At 34.6% G+C, this 21,153-nt stretch overlaps 1 protein-coding gene across 2 annotated transcripts in view; it reads right to left on the minus strand.

Annotated features, from left to right (window-relative positions):
- Positions 1-16,982: 16,982 nt before the first annotated feature.
- LOC149814771 (serine/threonine-protein kinase STY13-like) overlaps positions 16,983-21,153 on the minus strand; it is a 47,834-nt gene continuing 43,663 nt past the window's right edge. For both annotated transcript variants that reach the window (XM_089988295.1, XM_089988296.1), the window contains exon 4: positions 16,983-17,597. In XM_089988295.1, the coding sequence (XP_089844421.1) occupies positions 17,258-17,597 (340 nt within the window). In that variant the 3' untranslated portion in view covers positions 16,983-17,257. The remainder of the gene's footprint in view (positions 17,598-21,153) is intronic.

Consider the following 21,153-nt stretch of genomic DNA (forward strand, 5'->3'; position numbering starts at 1 on the left):
CCCCCCGCGTCTCTCTCTCTCTATATATCTCTCTCTCTCTCTCTGTGTGTGTGTGTAAAGTTGACGGATGGGCTGAACTTTCCAGGATTCTCGAGCAAGAGAAACTCCAAGGAAAAGAGAGTGCGAGAGAGGAACTAAGAAGGGCTGTCTGAATTCACATGCTAAAGGTGAATGATGCATCGGTCATTTTGGTAAACAAAAGGGCATTTGTGTAACATTATTTGAAAGAGGAAAAGCAAGGAGTTATTATTTAATTCGGGAAATTTTCAATTAAAGGCTAATTTTTTACCTTTAAATTAAAAAATACCTTCATGTTTCTGAAACTTTAGATATAGGTGTCTTTTTTTTCTGAAAACTACCAAAGAAGAACTTACATTTTGTCTTCTTTTTTTTAAAGTATAACATTTCTTATTGTGCTACTCTAAAAAAAACATTTATTATTGTGTTAAATTATGAGTCAATTTATAACAATAAAGTTTCACTTCATACTGTTTACTTGTGAATGAATTAATATTTTTCAGTTTTCAAAAAATAATAAAAAACCCAAAAAGAATCACGTCTTTATTTGACTGTTAGCGAAGCAAATATAGTTCATATCTAAAATTCAAAAAAAGTGACGTTCATTTTTAAAATTAAAAGCAAAAGTCTGGCCTCTAAATAAAATTTTTCCTGTTAATGACATGGGCCAGCTGCTATCATGTTCTGTAGGCAAACCCACTTGTGTTTTCCTTTTTTTTTCGTTTTCGAACAGTTGGCGGATCGCCGATTGAGGGCAATAAGCGTTTCGTAAAAGGCTACAACTCTTTAAATAGAGAGACAGGGATTGAGATTGACACATCATGAGACGGGGCCATGCGCTGATTGACTAATGACGCACCTGTCCCTGACATGTTGGTGTGACAAAAATGGAAAAGTAACATTACTGGATGAGTTCGTATCAGGTCAGCGGTGTTTGCTCTCTAAGCATCCCAATTAGTGAAATAGCATAGAGGAACTATTTTTTTAACTTTTCATTTTGAAAACCTTAAATGCCGTTCACCTAGGAAATCAACCCCTTGAAAAAATATGAAACCTGATAAAACCCAACCCGTCCAAATGGATTTGATCACCCTACTGAGAAAATGGGTCACTCTCCTTAATTCAAGTCAATTGAATTCATATACAAAAGGAGAAGCCCTCCTATTTGGCATATAAGATCCACAATTTTTTGATATTTTATGATAAATAAAAGTGAATCTTAAATTATTATTTAAAATTAAGATGAAATTTAAATTATAATTCAAGCTTTAATTTAGATTTAGAATAAATTTTAAATTTTAAATTTATTCTTAATCAAGGTTTTTGATCTTTAATCAAATTCAATCTGAATTCAGATCGGATTTGGATTTAATTCAGATTTAATAAATATGTCTTGAATATTATAACTAAATTTGGGTTTGATTCAAATCTAAATTAAGACTTAATTTGATGTCAATTCAAGTTTGAATTATACAATAATTTGAATTCTTGTCAAAATTGAAGTTAAAATTTAAATTGAATTTGAATGTAATGCATGAGATTCTTCAGGGTATTTCTAATAAATATAATAATATTAATAATAAATTTTATGAGAAAGAAGTGTAAAGATGCAAATTAGCCTAAGATGAATAATAAAAATATCTTATAAAAAATTAAAATTGATTAAAGTTGATTCTAGTGAAATTTGCATTCAAAATTGAATTTATAAAAAAGATAAAATTTAATAAAATAATTGATAAATTTTATCGAAATAATGTTGAATATAATTTTAGACGAACTTAAGATAATTTGATACATATGTAATATAATTTCAATAAATTTGAATTTAGTTTTATGTGTTTGAAATCCAAATTACAAAAAAGTGAATTTTAGTTTTAGGTATTTTAAAATTCAAAATACCAAATAAAGTTAATTAGTAAACTAATTATTATAGAATAAAAAATAAGATTTAAACAAATTCTATAAAGTAGTAGAGGTCCATAGGTGGGGCATCCTCTATGGGGCCCATCCTATGTGGCACCTCAAGTTAAATTCAAATTTGTTAAAGGTTTAGAAAAAAATGGGATTTTAAAACCATCCAAAAATCCAAGGTAAGGAAACTAAGTCAAAACTTTCCATTTATGGAAACCCTCCATCCCATCCTAGAAGTTTTTAGGATGGGTTGACAAGCCAAAGAAAAAAAAAATGATAAAGAAAGTTTGAAAGAAGGAAAGAAAAAAAATATGCCAAGTTAATTGTTTGCCAAGCAAGCAAGGTTGACTATTTTAGAAATTTGAAAGTATCTAGCCAAGGGGGGGCGTCAAGCCTTGTGAACCCTCTTCCTTAGCATTCAAATCATATGATGTGCACTAATGTACATCATATGAGTGCCTAAACCTAGAATAATTAAGTAGAAAAAATAAAATAATATATATATATATATATGCATATAAAAAATTTCTTAAGAAAATTAAGAAAAAAATTGAAAAGTTTAGAGGACATAAGAGAGGGAGGAGAAGGGTATAAATAAGGGGGAGAGGCTCACGCCCCCTTATTTGCCTTTTTTTTTAGAAATTTCTCTCTCTCCTTTTCATCTCCCTCTTTCTCTCTTCTTCTTCTTCTTCTTCTTCTCTTTCTTCTTCCTTGAATTTTTCCTATTTCATATCACAAGGAGGACTATATTACACGTTGGATTGAGCCTGAGCATTGAGCTGCAACCACCATACGAAGGAGAGAAGGCGAATCAAGTAGAGAACCGATCTTTCAATGAGTAGATTCACTATTTCGCAAAGAGGTAGGGGGTTCTATTCTTTACCCTTAGATCAAAACTCATATACATGAGTTTATTTTGATTCTAAATAGATAAACCCTGCATTGAACCTCTCATATGAGGATTCAATGTTAGATCTATCATATTTAGCGTAGAGATGGTTTTCAGGATTGAAACCGCCTTAAAAACTCAATTTCCAATCGAATCAGTTTCAATGTTCAAGAATAAATTTGGGCTAAATACACATATATGTGTATACATATTGAATCTGATATGTATACATACATATACGTGTGAGAAAAACTCTGATCTAGAGTATTAGCTAATGAAAAAAAATTAATATATGTCTATGCATTTTAGTCGAATACGGGCAAATCAGACATAGTCGATTACCTCGAATTCGATGCACGAAGGGTTTTCAAATGAAAACCCTTCATAGGTCAGAATGAATGTTAAAAAGGTGAGGATTGATCAGATCCCACAGTGAGGCTTGGTTCAGTTCCTAAAAAAAATGGAAAAAAAAATTAAGGTCATGCAAACCGTATGGATGTTGGTTTAATCGAAACAAAAAAAATATGATAAAATGGATTTCAGTGTCAATAGGAAGTTGCAAAACTATTTTCCATAAAATAAATAGTTATTCTTGTATTGTTTCTCTTGTTTGTGGTATATGCTAATAATAAAAGAAAATAAGAATTTATAAAATAAGTGTCTGTGAAAGATAAATACATGTAATTAGGAAAAATACCAAAAACTTTTCTGAAGAAATAGTTTTTGAGAGAACAGATTGATTTCCTTGTTTAATGGTTGTGGAAATGGGATTTGTTTGCAAGAAAATATGTATTGTTAGGATTTAAAAATTTTATCATGATGTATGACATGTTGTTAGTGAAAAATAATGAAATATTTAATTTAGTTTACCTATTTCTGCTCACGCGAATGCATTTTATCCATTATTGTGTATATCTGGGTTGATATCTGTCTGGTAAATCATTTGTATCTTCCTCGTTCGGAGGAGCTTTTATGAACGGTTTGCTACGTTGGAAAGCTAACAAAATTTTACATAATATTTGAAATTTTAGACTCTATTTCCAAAATGTGCATAAAACAGTGATAGTAAAAAAAAAGTATAGGTGAAACATCAGAAATTGAACTATGTTCAGAAAGTGTACACATTTCTATGATAGTCGTAACAGTAAGATAGTTTGAGAGTCTGACGGGTCCTGAACCGGCTAAGGACCGAGATAATAATGAATGTGATACCTTACCGATATTCAAATATGATTTTATTTGCATATGTGATTTCAACACTAATTTTATGCAGGTATTGAGTATCCAATTAGGGGCACAATTTGAATAAGATGCATGTTGCACAAAATGACTTTCATTACAAATTGCTATCAAATTGAATGAGAATGCATATGGATGCATCTACTTGTGTATGAGCAATGCCTATTGATGAATAAATGTTAAAGTAAAAAATATAAAAATGTGCAATAGTGCATCAATGTTAATTGTTATTTAAAATTTGTGCATCCATGAGCCCAGAAGGGGCTTGAATTTTTAATTAGATTCATATTCTATACTGCATGGACTTAAAGAATTAAAGAGGTTAATCATGTGACACTAAAGTCTGATGCTTACAAGAAGAGGATAAACGATATGTCTGACTTCGTAGATATTTTTTTTTAGCATGAAAGATTGCTCATCCTCAGTCACGAAGATAGGAAAAGCCTCCACAATAGACTGCAGGGTGGATGGTAAGAAACTCATGAGTGAAAATCTGATACATCAGGATGACAGTATTGAGAGTGCCCTCTCGATATAGTCGTCTCTCACTCGAGACTGGTGAAAGGTACATGGCCAGATTAAAGCCACAATTATATGAATACACTACCTGTGTCATGGTCATGATCCGGGTGTCTGCCTGTGTTTGTACCCATATGGCTAAGAAGTGAGAACTTAAATTGATTGTGTATTTAGTTAGTCATGACATATATCATTTAAAAAAAAATCTAATTAAAGATAATTAATTCACTCATGCATAAATGGTTGCCCGTTCTACAATGGTAAGTGCATACATCCTTAACTGTTCATGCATATTTAAATATTCATAGATATTTGACTGCTTATGATTGAAAAAAAGTTTCAAGTGTATATGATTGATATCCGTGTAAGGCATTGCAATATACACATCCTTAAATTGGTGATTGATGTCTGCATGTGAGTTGTAGGAATATTAATTTTGTTATTTTGGATTGAAAATACTCTTATGTAAATTTTAAATTATTGAAACTGAATTAAATTTTATTAGTGAATGTTATTCACATTTTAATTCAGTTATGATGATTGATCGTATTGTAACCCGCCCATAATGTTTAACCCAAAGAAAAGTTTGTTTTCGCTATTTTTAAAGAAAAAAAAATCTCTTGAAATTTTGGGTTGAAATCTTAGGGTGTTACATGGGACCCCTTCTAAATGGTCGTCATTTGGCGACATCCAAAAGAAACAAGTCACCTCATTGCTTGCCCTAACCTTCCCTGATACATAAGGGTGAGAAACGAGTTGGGTGGTCTGATGGGCCAAGCCGACCCGGCTCTCCATGAGGTGGGTTTGGGTCATGATTTTAAACCTGAGCCCATTAGGTACTGAGCCAAAACCCAACCCATTATATACATGGGTCAGGCTTAGGCCGACCCGCAAGCTACCGGTTTGGTCCAATGGGCCTGAGTTATTTATTAATTTTTTTAATAATATAAAATTTTAAAAAAATAAAACTTGGATAACTATTACTATTTACCTAATTAGTTGCATGAAAACTTGATATTTGCTAATTATTATTATTTATCTAATTAATTGTACTAATTATGAATTAGGTTTTCTGGAGTTTTTTCTCAATCAACTTCCTTCAATGTGCAAACTGTCAAGACTGCAAGTCCTCCATCAAGTAACCAACGTGCTAATGGAGCATGTCGAAATGGCTGCAGGCATACTTGAGCATGAGTAAGATACTGCCAAAACTTTCCAAAACAAAGGGTGATGTTTCTTTGGTCGTCTCGTATCATGGAAATAAAGGGAAAAGAAATAAAAAGTACTCCTGGGCCATGGCTGAGTTTCTCTTTGTTTATAATAGCCGTGCTGCCCTGTGCTTTGATTGGTGTGCATCTCTTGAGAAAACCAATGTCATCCTATTGGTTTACTGTCATCTCAAGATATGTTTGAAATTGAGGTCTCCATCTTAGTGGTCTCCATCTTAATGGTTATTTTTTCAACAAGCTTATTGGTCGGTTATGCTCTATTTGGACTTCTATAATGTTAACGTATGGCCGTCCATGTACAAAAGTTTTTGGATGATTATGTTGGGTCATACTTATTATATCTGGTTGGTGTTACGCGACTCTTAGAAAATACCATTTTAGTTTTGGATTCTTCATTTCATGCCTAGTAGGATAATGGATTAACACTAGATCAGCATGTATTTTTGAGTTTCGTGTCCTCTACAATATCATCTTAGAATCAAGTGAGCAAGAAAATAGCAGGGTTGATGCTGTTCTTGCCAGATGGTTCTTCCTCTGATGGTTTCCAGTCTTGCTGCCTCTGGATTGGTTCAGAAAGAGTATCGTACCATATGTAATGGATCACCTCCATGATTGTTTTGCTTACCACTAAGTTCATTTAATTCATTTTTTTTAATATTTTAAAAATTAATGTATGGATTTTATTAAAAAATAACCTACAAATGGGTTTGAATTCGATCGGACCGGGCTCGCTTCACATTGACCCGTTGAACCAATCGGTCAAACCATAAGCTTCTCTTCAAACTCGAACTCATTAAGAACCGGGCCAAAACCCGACCCATTAGTAAATGGGCCGGGCCATTGACCGAGCTGGCCCGATCACCAATCGAACTAGTTTGGACTCCCTCCCATTTCTTATGGGTTAAGGATTGCTGACAACCTCAACAGGTCTTGAGGCAAATATGGGTCAAAAGCTACTACCCTCTTTTCTACTTTCTTAAGAACTTAAAAAATCTGCATGAAATATATAAGCATGGGGTTATGTTGAATCTAGCAAGGAAAATGTGCCCCACCTTAGAAAGCAAGCGAGTCACACAATTTTGTATTTTTTTGGTGACCCTGTCTTCCAAATGGGTCTGATAATGCATGAAAATGCATTCATTATTATTATTAAATTCATACATTTATATGTCTTTTACTGTTTTGATACCCATGTTTTTGATGTTTCAGGTGTCAAGGAGTCATGGTTCAAATTTAGTTCAATTTGGAACTAAAATGACAAAGTTATAGTTATTTTATGGTTTTAGAGCGAATTTCAAGAAGAACTGATTCTAGATCCAATCCAGATAATGTCTGATGGATCTTGGATCCAATACACACATGATCAACAATCCACTTGATCCAAATCCACTATGGTTAACTCATAAAATTTCAAAAATACACCTCCTACTTTGCACCACCTTGTTTTTGTAATTTAGGCTAGATGTAGGTAGTCTATTGAAATAGTTTTTAAATTCTGAATAATTTTTATAATTTGTGTTTAACCTAAAATTGTAATATAAATATCAGTTTGATAGGGGCGTGAACCAGTTTTAGCCCTCTCTCTACAACACGCCCCTTCTTCTTTTTTCCCCTTTTTCCTACTCACGTGAAACCCTCCTCTCTTCTCCTCTTCTTCTTCTCAACTTTTTCTTTTTCTTCTCAACTTTTTCTTTTTCTTTATTTTCTTCTTTTCTTTTCTTTTCCTTCTCTGCAGATCAACATGAGAATAACTCTGTGAGGTGTTTGCACATTTCACGAGGCCATAACTCACTCTCTTCTCAACACAGTCTGTCATCGACCGGTTCGGTACCTCATTTCCTGTCTCTTTCTATCATTAGATATAGCTTTTAATTTCTATATTTTTTCTTGATTTTTTTTCTTGATTAGACTAGGTCTAGTTCAATTTATTTTTCTGCATATAGTTTGAATATCTATTCGTGTTTCTTTTTGTAAATAAAAAAAGGGAGAATACCCAACGACTAGAGTCAGCTATTGCGCAACTCAAGTTGTCGGGTATATAATAGCTAGTTTTTTTTATTGTCTGCATTTTTAATACTAATTTTTATTTTTGTTATTTAGGAGATCACTTTGTTTTCATTTTCTGTTAATTTGGTTGGTTAGAATTTGTTTTTTTAGAAAAAAAATTAATTAGAATAGTTGTCGAGTTTGTGCTAGATCGCTAGTTTAGAACTTATGATTTTTAGTTTTTTTTTTATATTGTTTTGTGCATATCTGAAGATTTCAAACGTATTTTTTAATTCCGTAAATTGGGTTAAGTCTCTGGACAAGTCTAGATTTTTTTTAGAAAATTTTGTCAGAATCCGAACTCATTTGATGGGTTGTCGCACAGTTTTCTTGAAGTCTGTCCAGAAATGCATTGTTTATCAATTTTTGTATTTTTCTGTTTAGCGTAGTCGTTTTCTGTGATTCGTTTTGAATTTTTCAATTCTGTAAACTGTGTTGAATTTTTGAGTGTGTTAAGAATAATTCTGCAAAAAAATTGTTGGAATCCAACACCGTTTACTGGTATGTTCTGCTGATTTATGAGAATTTGTTTAGAACAGGCAGTTCCCTAAAATCGTGTAGGATATATTTGTACTTTTTATGATTTTTAAGCGTTGTTTCATGATCTTTTTAATTTGTTTCATGTCCTAGAACAGAGGACACTCTGTTTCAGATCATAACCCAACCAAGTCACGTTGGGAAGTTGTGTCTAGATTTTTTTTTTAATTCTTTTATTTTATGTTTACTGCTCTTATTTATTTATTTTGAACTAACCTAGTCCTGTGGCAGTGTCATTTGGTTTGCTTATTTGTGTTTGTGCAAGTAGCTGCCATGGGCTAGAAGGTTGGTGTTGAGGTGGACGCACTAAGATTCTGACAATCGCATACAAGGATCATGGTTTGCAAGCAGAGGCGTCTTCTTTTTTTTAGTTAAAGTAGGGCCTTAAGCCACATTTAATTGGGTTGTATCAATTTTCCTTCTGCTCGACATTTTATAATAGTGTTTACTCGCTTGTTTGCTGCACTTTAATTTTTTATTTTTAAGACAATAAAGGTGTGCTTCTGTTTGAAATACTTAGCTTTTATTTCATTCCCTGAGTTCGACCCGGATATCACCATTAGTGTGAATTGATTTTTATTATTTGGTGTTAGGTTTGCACGAAAGTTTTTATTAAAAATATCTTTTATAAAACTTACGCCAGGATCCAATGAAGCTCCCTAGATATGCGAAAATACAGAGATAAGTCAAGATACTTCATGAGAAGAGCTTCCTCTCCACACTCAAATATAGATGAAGTCATACTTTTCATTTCTCCCATGGGATCATTAAACACCAAGATTTGACTTTTATTACCATTCATGTGCAGACCTGAGATGTGTGCAAAACTTTGAAAGATGATCCAAAAAACCCAAAGATTTTGTTTTGATGCTTTACCAAATACCAAAAAGTCATAAGCAAATGATAGATATGAAACACAAACATTATTCGAAAACTTGCAACCTATAAAAATACCATGTGTTTCAGCAGAGGAAAGCATCACAGAAAGACCCTCCAAAGCCAAACAAAAGAGAAGTGGTGAGAGGGGATTAGGGATGGCAGTGGACCAGGGGAAAGCGGGGCCCCGCCCCGCCTCGCCCCGTTTGGATCGGGGATGAAGGCGGGGGTGGAGGATAAAATCCATCCCCGCCGCGGAGGCGGGGCGGGGGTGGACGTGCACTTTTCCCTGCCCCGCCCCGTCCCCGCCACGATCCCCGCCCCAATCCCGCCCCGACCACTTTTCCCCGCAATATCCCCGCCCCGCCTCATCCCCGTTTGGACCGGGGATGAAGGGTATGAAACAGGGATGGAGGCGGGGGTGGAGAATAAAATTCATCGCCGCCGCGGAGGCGGGGCGGGGGTGGAGGATAAAATTTTGAGGTGGGGCGGGGGTGGAAACCTTGTCCCCCGCCCCACCCCGCCCCACTGCCATCCCTAGAGGAGATCCCCTTGGCGCAACCACTGCTTCGGTTTAAACGAGTCACTTTTTTCCTCATTGATAGTGTAATATTTCGTATAATTGTGCCTAAATTTTTATTTTATAAATATAATTTTTTATGTGTTACAACACATTGCCGTCCTCTCGAGTCCAAGTTCCCGCCTTGATTTTTAGCTTGTGTTACAACACATTGCCGCCTTCTCATTCGTGCCTTGTGTTACAAAACATTCTCAGGTTTGTTCCTACCTCATGGAGATAACTATAAATCGATCGACTGGTTCGATCATTGGTGGGCGTCATAGGGGCATTTGTCGGCCATCTCTTTTTACAGTTTTCTCTTCTTCATTTTCGTTAGGCAATATGGAAAAAAGCAATGACGCACAAACATTCCAACAAGTGCCATTAAGGCATCCTGAGTACATTTCCATGTCATCATGCTATTGTTGAAGAACGTATGTCGTCGTGAGTGCCATTAAGGCGTTGTTTTGTTATTGCAGGTGGATGTTTTCTTTTCGACGGTTGGAAAATTAAAGATATTTGTAAAACATTGGGACCTATTGACAATAATGCTTGTTTACAGATGCCAAGAAGGGCCTCTACCCCATTCGGTATCGTCCATTCACTCAGTAATGCAATGTAACACAAATCGCGGTTGTAGTAACATAATACCGATTTGTGAGATATTATATTATTTGTTAATATCGATTTGTAAGCCATTATGTTGAATTGCCGTATCGATTTGTAATATATTATGCGATATGTATATCGATTTGTAAGATATTATGTGTTTTGTAGTGTCGATTTGTAAGCTATTATGGTGAATTGCCGTATCAATTTATAATATATTATGCGATATGTATATCGATTTGTAAGATATTATGTGTTTTCTAGTATCGATTTGTAAGATATTTATAGTATGATTTTAAAATGTGTGCATGCAAAAATACATTGTTGCACGCTTGCAGTGGTGATTTGCATATTCAAATCGCTGCTAATTTAGTGATTTCTATTAAAATCGCTTCACAACATCATAGATATAATTAAATCGCTGTCACGTGAATCACTATCATCAACACACATATACGATAAATCATTTCTTTTATTGGCATGGTAAATAATAACTCGATGCATAGTATAAGCAAATAACAAATTGTTGTTGCTTTTATACTGTGATTCATTTAATCATTTTTTTGACTTGCTTAACTAATCAGTATCTGTTGTTATATGCATCTTGAGTAAATCATAGTAAATGTATGTGCTGACTAACGCAAATTGATATCTTGCTTATGACAGTGGTGAGCTTATCATCTGCTTGCAGTGAAGATAATGTATCTCAATCATTGAAAAGTTATGGAGAAGTGAACATTTGTACTAATGACGTACCTGAAGAAGTGAACATGTGTACTAATGATGCACGTGATAAAAAGAGTGCAGGAACTGGATTCACTCTTAACTTGAATGTTCCAGCAGAAGAAATGCAATTCGATAATGAGGTAGACAATCATGATAGTACACTTGATAATGGTGCAGGCATTGGGAATGTACATGATAGTACACTTGACTTTGTTCCTGTAGAAGGAATGTAGTTTAATAATGAGGAAGCTTCATATAAATTTTACAATGATTATGTTTTAAAACTTGGCTTCAGTGTTAAAAGGTATTCTTGGTCAAAATTTGTACAAGGTGTCGTGGTGAGAAAGACATATGTTTGTTTTAAGAAAGGTTAGAAGAAGTCAAGTGAAAATCCAACAATGAGCAAGCCAGATTCAAGATCTGGTTGTCCAGCAAGAATGGTGTTAAGAAGACTTCCGAATAGGAAATATGTAGTTCTTACTTTAATCAGTGATCATAACCATGAATTAGCAGTTTCATTTATGACTCCTATGTTAAGGTCATATCACAAAATAACTGAAGCACACACTGCAATTGCTGAAATAACTGATAGCACCGGCATTACACCATAAAAGACATACAATTTGTGTGCGCACATAGATGGTGGTCATGAGAATGTGTCATTCACACCTATGGATCTAAGAAACCACTTGAGAAGGAAGATGACAAATAACATAAAGAATGGAGAAATATGTTCTTTGGTTGATTACTTACAGAAGAAACAAACTAAAATGTTTTTCATTCTCATCCTCCTTCCTTTGTTTTTCCTTCTCTTCGTCATCCTTCTTCTTTTTCTTCATCTTTAGTTCTTTATCATCCTTCTTCCTTTGCTCTTCAGCCTCAATATCTGATGGATAATGCTCCGCATTATACAATTCTAACGCTTTGTTCCTGTCTTTATCATTCTCAATCTTCATTATATTTTGGTATATTTCATAATGCTTATATATATGGGTCTGGTGCATAATTTCTTCAATAGTCATCCCATCGAACGACGGGGGCTTTCTTGTCCTACGAGCTTTAGTCATTGCTAACCTGCACAACACATAAATTTAACCGCATCATTATATGTTACAACCACCTCCCCAAGTATATAATATTATAAATTATCTCATTTGTTAAACAATCACCAACATTATAAATCATCATATTATTTGGCTTCATAAGTAAACATCGTTGTAAGATTTATCAAACTTAAGTACAAATCAAGGTAACTTCATAAAGACACATCGCTACTACTTTAAATATATAAATCATTGATGCTTCAAACTTACAAATCATTGTAGAAATTGCAACCTTCATAAGTACATATTGTTGTAACGTTTAAGCGTCATAAGTAAACATTGTTGTACGATTTAGCAAACTTAAGTATAAATCATGGTAACTTCATTAAATCGTTACTGCTTCAAACGTATAAATCATTGCTGCATCGAACGTATAAATCGCTATTGCATTAAATATATAAATCATTGCTCCATTCCAACGTACAAATCATTGTAGAAATTTAGCCTTCATAAGTATATATCGTTGTAATGTTTGTCCTTCATAAGAACAAATCGTGCTAATTATTTTTCGACACCCAGAAGGTGGATAGGTACAAATTGATTTGTTTTAGTATGAAAATAGGTGTTATTTAGCATGAATAGTACAACTAGTTGTAAGATTTAGCATTCAGAGTTACAAATTGATTTGTTTACAAAACGAAACCTTAGACGAAACTCACTGAAATTCCATGTGTTTTGGTAATCTGATAGTGGAAGAGAAACACCCAGAAGGTAGATACAGTTGATGGTGTCAACAATGCTCCCACTACGCAGACGACGACAAAGGGTACTCCGATAACAGTAGACGATGACAAAGGTTGCTTTGATGGCAACAGACGACGACAAAGGGTGCTTCAGTGGTAGTAGATGAGGGCAAAGGGTGCTATGGTGGCAGTAGATGATGGCAAAGGGTGCGTCATCAAAGGGAGATCTTGTTACAATAGATGGTGCAAAAGTTTACTGCTTAGGGCGAAAACAGAACGTTTGGACTTTGAAGAGTTAACATCATCCTTCATTTTCTGGATGGGGGACATTTTTGTCCTTTTCTCGAATTATCATTTCCCTTTTTTGGATGGAGGTTATTTTTATCATTTTCTTGAACCGTTGTTTCATGGCAAGAAAGGGTACTTAAGTCTTTGCAACCGCACCGGACTCCGATGCTAAGTGATGCTGACACACACGGGGATACGAGCCCCACGTGCTTATATATGTGGTGCTCATTAGGACCCCCGAACATGCACCTGTCTTCGAGGGGAATGAAGTGAGAAAGGGAGATTAAAATGGGTATTTATAGTGCAAGGGAGTGAAGGGGGTGATGACAAGTGGAAGAGAGAGGGAGGGCAAGTGTGTGGAGTGGAGGGTTTCATTTGGAGAGGAGTGTGGGGCCACATGGAGGAAATAAGCAAAACAAGGGGAGGCTTTTGCCAAAACAGTGTACGGTTTTGGGAGGCTTGGGTTTTGGGTCTGGGTCTTGGGGTGAGATCCAGACTTGGTCTAATGTTGGCCCAACCAGATCTGGTCTGGTTCTTGGTTTGGTTCATGTTTAGTTGGGGGTCTAGTTTCACTACTAGATTCTACTTTATTAGATTTTCACTTAACTCCCTAATTTTACAAAATTACAAAAAAATGATATTTTATAACAGTAAGAATTGACATAAATGTTCATTTACAGTTGAATGAGCTGGTCAACAAGGGATTGGATGACTATGATCCTCGGGTCATAATTGTTCTGGAAATATCCTCAAAATGATCAATTTACCCTTACAATTTGTCGGGCATGCTCCAAATTCGTTTTAACTCCGATTTTGATGAAACAAAGTTCATTCTTCTTGAAATTTCGATGCAAACGCAACTGTAAACTCAAAAATGATAAAAATATACTTCAAAAGTTCCTTCATGTTTCAATTAAGTATTTACCAAATTTTTTGAATATTACAAGTGTGGACCAGTAAACCCTTGGAGGGTTCCGCCAGCCGTTGGAGGCTCTCCTTTTGTCCATCCAACGTGAAGGCTCATCTTGAACCCTCCTCTCTCATACTTCAATACTACAATACCTAGTGATCGGGGCTACTTCGGGTTGGCTTCATCTTCGTGTGTTGTCACTGCAATGATATGATACTGGGAGTTGAAAATCTGATATTAAGTGGTGATGGCTCTACCGGTGGTGGTGGTATTGACTTTGCTGACGTTTTTTTAACCAATTAGGCAGTTTGTTAGCGGAGCGTCTTCATCATCAATGCTATATTATGCTGCATTAAGTTCAATCTTTGCTCCAACTCATCATATAGTTGATTCTTCTTTGCATCGGATTCTACACTCCTCATGCATGTCTCCATGATTTTTCTGTTTTTGTTTCCTGACCTCATGAACACGATCAGGACTTCGGCTCTTATATCAAATTGATATAAATTGAGAGGCTTAATTCGTTTTGATACCAAATTGATGTAAATTGGGAGGGATCGGTTTATAAAAAAAATCTACCAAGCTATGAGATTATCTAAGAAAATAGGAAATTACAAAAAATAAACCAGAAAGCAAAAAAAATGCAGGAAATTTAACTGAAAAACAAGAATAATCAAGCATCCAACTCTAATTTGCCTTATATATAGGGCTTTCACCTTTTTACAGATGAGGTTTCTCAAATCCCAATTCAAGTAAACCACAAGTCCTAAAAATATAAAACTCTTCTTACTTATCCTAATCTAATAAAATCTCAACATCAGATTCAAGATCTATTACAAAATGATTCAAATACTAAAAATGATCCAAAACATCAAAGTAGATTCAAATGGATCGGGACTCTACGTCTTTGGCTCCACTCCTGCATCAAGATCCATGATAGAAGGCCAAAGAGAACGTAGTTGAAAACAAAAGAAAATTGTGTGCTTTTCATTTCAGCCCCACCTGAAAATCCTGCTAAGATAGTCCACCTGAACATAGAAAGCATATGTTCATGCCTTTTATCAGAGATCAGAAGACGAGGTTTGTCTTCAACTATATCCACAGGGATGAAGGAATTATCCGACTGCCGAGGGTGGTAGATATCCTACATCATCCACATAGTGGATGAAGACGACGCCTTCCCTGGACCACAAGAGACGCCGCGGTTGCATTCCCCGGAGGGAGACTTGCTCGCCATCATTGTCTTCTCGCCTTCACATGACCTTTTTTAAGACTTAAATTTATAACCAATATATGATGGGCATTTTTGGGCAAAAAGCTTAAAGATGCATCTAATTAATTAATGTTACTTCACGACTGCTTCTATTGTTGCCTTATACTGTTTGAAAGGATATTGTTGCTTTATACTCATCTCCCATTATGCTTACTAGATGCTTCACGCCTCACATACTAAGGCATTTAATCTAGCAACTATGGTGATTACACTCTATCATTAGGGATTGCCCTTTCATGCCATATACGGTAGAGACACCCACTAACAAGCGGTTCCGCCACTGCTAGACGACAGTACAAGGTGGATTTTCCTAATAACGGTACGTTGAAGATCAATATTGAACTTTAATTCTCTCGTGCAAATGCACTTCGTAACTTTGTGACTGGTGTTACTTATTTTAGAAAGAAGAACCCTTTTGTGGAAAATGGGAGAAATTTAATGATTTTTTAGTAGAGCTCAATGTTTCCTTGCAGGGCATAGCCTCTTTGCAAGGCATTGTTATTTGCTTGCCATATATTTTCCTTGCATAGTGAATTGCTGCCTTGACAATACGTGGATGCACACACGACTCTCTCTCTCTCAAATCCCATTACATAGTGGAGATTTCAGAGAAGAGAAGACAGGTGACTCACATGCCTCAATGAAGGTGCCAGACGTTCCTCTTAACATCACAATGAAGGTGACAAGAAATGTAGGATACATCAAGGAGAAGTCTATGGCAATTATGATGCATGATATCACCAACATATTGTTTAAAAAAAAAAAAACATATTGTAATCGGCAAATCAGCTGCCTAAGGGGGTTGGCTTAGTGGGGCGGGGGCTTGGCTGCTAGACGGGCAGTCAAGGTTCAAGGGCAGGGGTCCTAGCCTCGGATTTTACGCTGCCAACACAACACAATGACCATAAGTATGACAAGCTGAGCCAGCGCAATCGGGTCTTTGTGCTGAGTGCGATTTCTTAGAGATAAATTCAAAAAAAAAAAAAATCGGCACATCAGCTAAATCATTTGGTGTAATGTACAGGGACGCCAAGGTGGTGATTGTGATATGCGACTTTATGAGCAGTGGCATATCTGCGATTTCTGTGATCTGCTCTGAATATTGCTGTCGCTACCCATGAGTGGCAATCATGTAGTTCCAATTTTAACTTTAGCTTATTTTTGTGCATCAATTATGGATGGCAACGTTGCAAAATTTTATTTTATTGATGCCCACAATTGTACTACCCTAATTAAGAATTTAGGACTTTATAAATGAAAATATGACGGTGCTGTCCCTCACCACCGAAGAATAATTAGGGGCCATGGCTAAAAGTTGGTTGTTGTCCCTTCATCAAAGCTTGGTTTCCGGTAGCATCAAGAGTTCCCACTAGAAAGGTTTTTAACATAACCAGGTGGTTCAAATGAGATTTAACACGACAATATTGTGTCGGCACCATATGTGCAAGCATATATGGCATTTCCCCTCTTATAAACCTTCTCCATTTGCATCCTCAACACTTTCTTCTCATGCCAAGATATAAAGAACGTAGGAAATCTGACTACAGAAACAAAAACACATCACATAACGTAGAATCCAGAAAACCTATTTATGTTAACAGTGAGGATGCCATGATTTGATAAAATCTTCTGAAAGATAGAAACAGAGTCCACACAGAGGCAGAAGATCATATCAAAACTCTATTCAACAACAGCTCAACAAAAACATAAAACAACAAACAGTAGATATACCAGATACCAGTAAATACTAGAAACTGGAAGCCAGCGGTAGGTTATTCTTTGCCTAGATAAAAGAAGATACGATAAATAATACACAGGATTTTGATTACTTTGTGGCCATAACTAGTCCATCGTCATGGGCTGTGTCATGCAGCATCTAAAACGTGCTTTCCGGACAGTTGTCAAGATTTCACGTTCTGCATCCTCGAGCATCCGGACAACCTCAGTGAAGGGTGGGCGCACATCAGTATTGACATCCCAGCAGCGAGTCATGATTTCACTAAGCACTGGAAGGCAATCATGGGGAATGGCTGGTCTCACCCCTTTGTTAACAACAGCAAATGCTGCCTGAACTGCTGTCATGTTCTGGAAAGGAAGAGATCCTGTTATAAGCTCCCACAAGACGATACCAAAGCTATAGACGTCAACCTTATGGGTGTAGGGTCTGTGCTGGATCATCTCCCTTCAAGCATAGAGAATTATTTTAATCACAGTATTGACAAAAAAGATGCCAAATATAGGTGAAACATAATATATTATATACATACAAAAAACATAGATTAATCTTAACACTCCTCCCCTCAAACTTACGGTCACTCACCGTTAGTTTGCAATTACAAATAAAGAACCCATTACATAAAATGTCTTCATTGACTTCATAAGTTTTTTATATTCATTGCTTCCCTGTAGAATGCTCTTGATCTTCAATCATATGCTCTATTATACAAAGGATCTTTAAGATCTTCAATATCATCAATATTTGAGAAGTTGTAAATAGAGCTAACAAAACATCCCAACTATACACATAAATATCATAAAACATAAAAGATTTCAAAAATAAACTATATCAGTTATATATTATGGAGAGAGGATGGCCTAACACACCAAAAATACAATATATAGAATATTTAATAAGACAATTTAACATTTTTTAAATCATTTTTAAAAAATTAATTTTGAAAATCACTAATTTTTCAAACACAATAGTCAGTGAGAGCCTCACTTCAATAGATAATTTTAAGAAATCATAGTTCTTAATTCATAAGAGAACATAATTACATATTATCAAGAAGAGAAATGCATGCATAAAATATCACAAAAATAAGCTCATAAATCATTAATTACTTTAAAAATTCATGAAAACATGCATTATTCAAAATCAAATCACATATATCTATCACAAAAAGCACATTAATGCATAAGAGACATGAATTTTCAACCAACTAACTCACAAAAGAGTTTCAATCCCAAAATTTCACAAAGGAGAGTAAATTACTCATAGTTAGATTTTCTTTTAAGAACAAATTATTTTTACACAGTGAAAGATATAAGAAATGATTCAAGTCTCTCGAGAAGGATTTAAGAAGATAAAAATAATCATGGATTAATTAACTATTACATTTTAAAAGCAATCTTGACCACACAACTAATGCATATATGAATGAATCATGCAATAGTTTAGAATCAATAAAAAAGTCACTTATGGACCAATTTTAAGAGATAACAATGAAAAACTTTTAAGAGACAACAACTTACAGGAAATACGAAGAGATTTAAAATCCCACAAATATCAAGAAATGATAGTTTGTGAATATATATATATATACAAAACATGCAAGGCAGCTAATCATGAAACAAATTTAAAGTATCCTTAATTATGCAATTAAAGCATATTTAATGCAAAATGCATGAAAATATTTCAATAACTATTTTTCATACAAAGGACAAATGAGTAGTAAAAATTAAGAAATTTTATAGAAAGTTTTAAAAATCTCATATAACACAATGAATGATATTTACAAATCTTAACAATAGTTCAACTACCACAAGTAATCACCTCACTAGACCTCCAAACATCAAAAATCAAGTATATCAACTACTAGACGAAGAGTATAATCACAACGCCATTTATTGAATAAACAAACACACAAAAAGTGTGAATAATCAACGGGTGCACATAACTCACCACATTGAAAACATCTCTTGTCTACATGTAATAACACTCAAAATAAGTGTATCAGCTACTAGAACAAGATTATAATCACAATGTCACTTATGAGTTAAACATACAAAAAGTGTGAATAATCAACGGGTGCACATAACTCACCACATTGAAAACATCTCTTATCTACATGTAATAACACTCAAAATAAGTGTATCAACCACTAAAACAAGAGTATAATCACAATGTCACTTATGGGCTAAACAAACACACAAAAGTGTGAATAAACACCTCTTGTCTAAATATAATGACACTTAAATAAGAGACATAATAGGAGAGAACATACGAGGTAAGGAGAGCTTGCAATGAAAACAAACTAATGTCACCAAGAAAAATAAGGATATCAATTTTAATAATCTTTCGAAACACCATGGTTTCAAAAATAGATAGCCATCACAGATAATCATAATTTTAAGCATCCATAATTGCAATGGTCAAATAAACAAATGAGTGATATAATACACTCACAGAACCAAAAATCAAACAATTGTCAATTAGAGCCAGACTATAAGCTGACAATCTAAACTGACACAAACTAAGGTACACATAACTCACTCCAACAAAAAAGCCAAAAGGAAATGATGCATCATATAAAATTCTGTGATGAACAACCAAATGCCATAAGAAGGCAATAAATACTCATGGAAATAAACTTTCAAATAAGTGAGTTCTCATATATAAGAACTAATTTGAAAAAACAAGGTTTCAAATCAAATCAAATAATGGTAGATGAAAAAATTAGAATGAATATAGTGCAATCATGTACACAACAAGATGTCAATTGATAATTTTTCACAAAACAAGATTACATCAATAACAATGAAGGATTAACATGGCCAATATAAGCAAGCTATATAGAGAGGTAGCTCAATCTAGATTATAAGTATATATATGAGACAATAGTGACTTTTAACATTAAATAGGCTAAAACATATAGAGATTTTTCAAAGAACCGTAGATAATCCAAGAGCATACACAAGTACAATTAATCATGAATACTCTTAAAGATAAAAAATCAAGTATATGCAATAATCTAATGACTTTAAAGCTACATATCCTATACAAAAGCTTACGAAGGATCGCATAAGATATGCATAGGAACATACACAAATAGCCATAAAGATACTAACATACCCAAAATATATTTTTTTAATTATCATGCTTGCGCAAGAACCAATAAAACAATACCACACTTTTAAGAGAAAATATTAATTTCAATTAATTTGATAACACATCTAATTTTTCAACAAAATACCAAATAACAATTTTGAAATGATAAATAATCATTAATAGCACATACAAACAAGCATAGACATATGTGTACGACACATCAATATGTAGATATACCGATAAAGCAAACTCACGAGAGCATACAAACCATCAATGGCATGACTAATGAGAGCATACATACAAGAATTTAAAATTTCTTAAGTAGAACATCTCAATAAAAGCACTGCGTAAAATTTAAAGAACATGCTTTGACTGTAATGAGATATGCGGAAATATAAAGAGTGCTATAAGCACTTGCAATGTCCTACAATGGACAAACAAAAGAGACAATAGCCAAGTCCACTAAGGGACAATATATACACAAGCCTTGAGAAAGGCAAAAATATAAAAGCCACTTTATTGAGAGAGAGAGAGTTCTCAAGCATGAAGAAAATACAAAGGGGTTCATCCCTATTTATACAAAAGGAAATGAGAAGAAGGGAGGCCACATGGCCTCAAAAGGAGAGCCAAAAAGGGGGCTCCCATGGAGTCGTTGGGAACCCCCAACGGTCACATTTGTGACCAATGGGGGCCCCAATGACTATGGTGGGGTCCCTTCTTGGTTATTACAAAAAAGAAAAAAACTAAATGTATTTAAAAGGCTAAATTAAAAAATAGTTGTTTTCTAAAACAACTATTTAAAAAGACAAAAATACCCCTATCGGGTATTTATATATATATATATATATATATATATATATATATATATATATATTAACACCCCCCTCAAACTTTACGGGGAGATAAC

This window comes from Nuphar pumila, chromosome 15 (genome assembly GCF_984573655.1).
Source record: "Nuphar pumila chromosome 15, dmNupPumi1.hap1.1, whole genome shotgun sequence".
In the NCBI taxonomy this organism is placed as follows: Eukaryota; Viridiplantae; Streptophyta; class Magnoliopsida; order Nymphaeales; family Nymphaeaceae; genus Nuphar; species Nuphar pumila.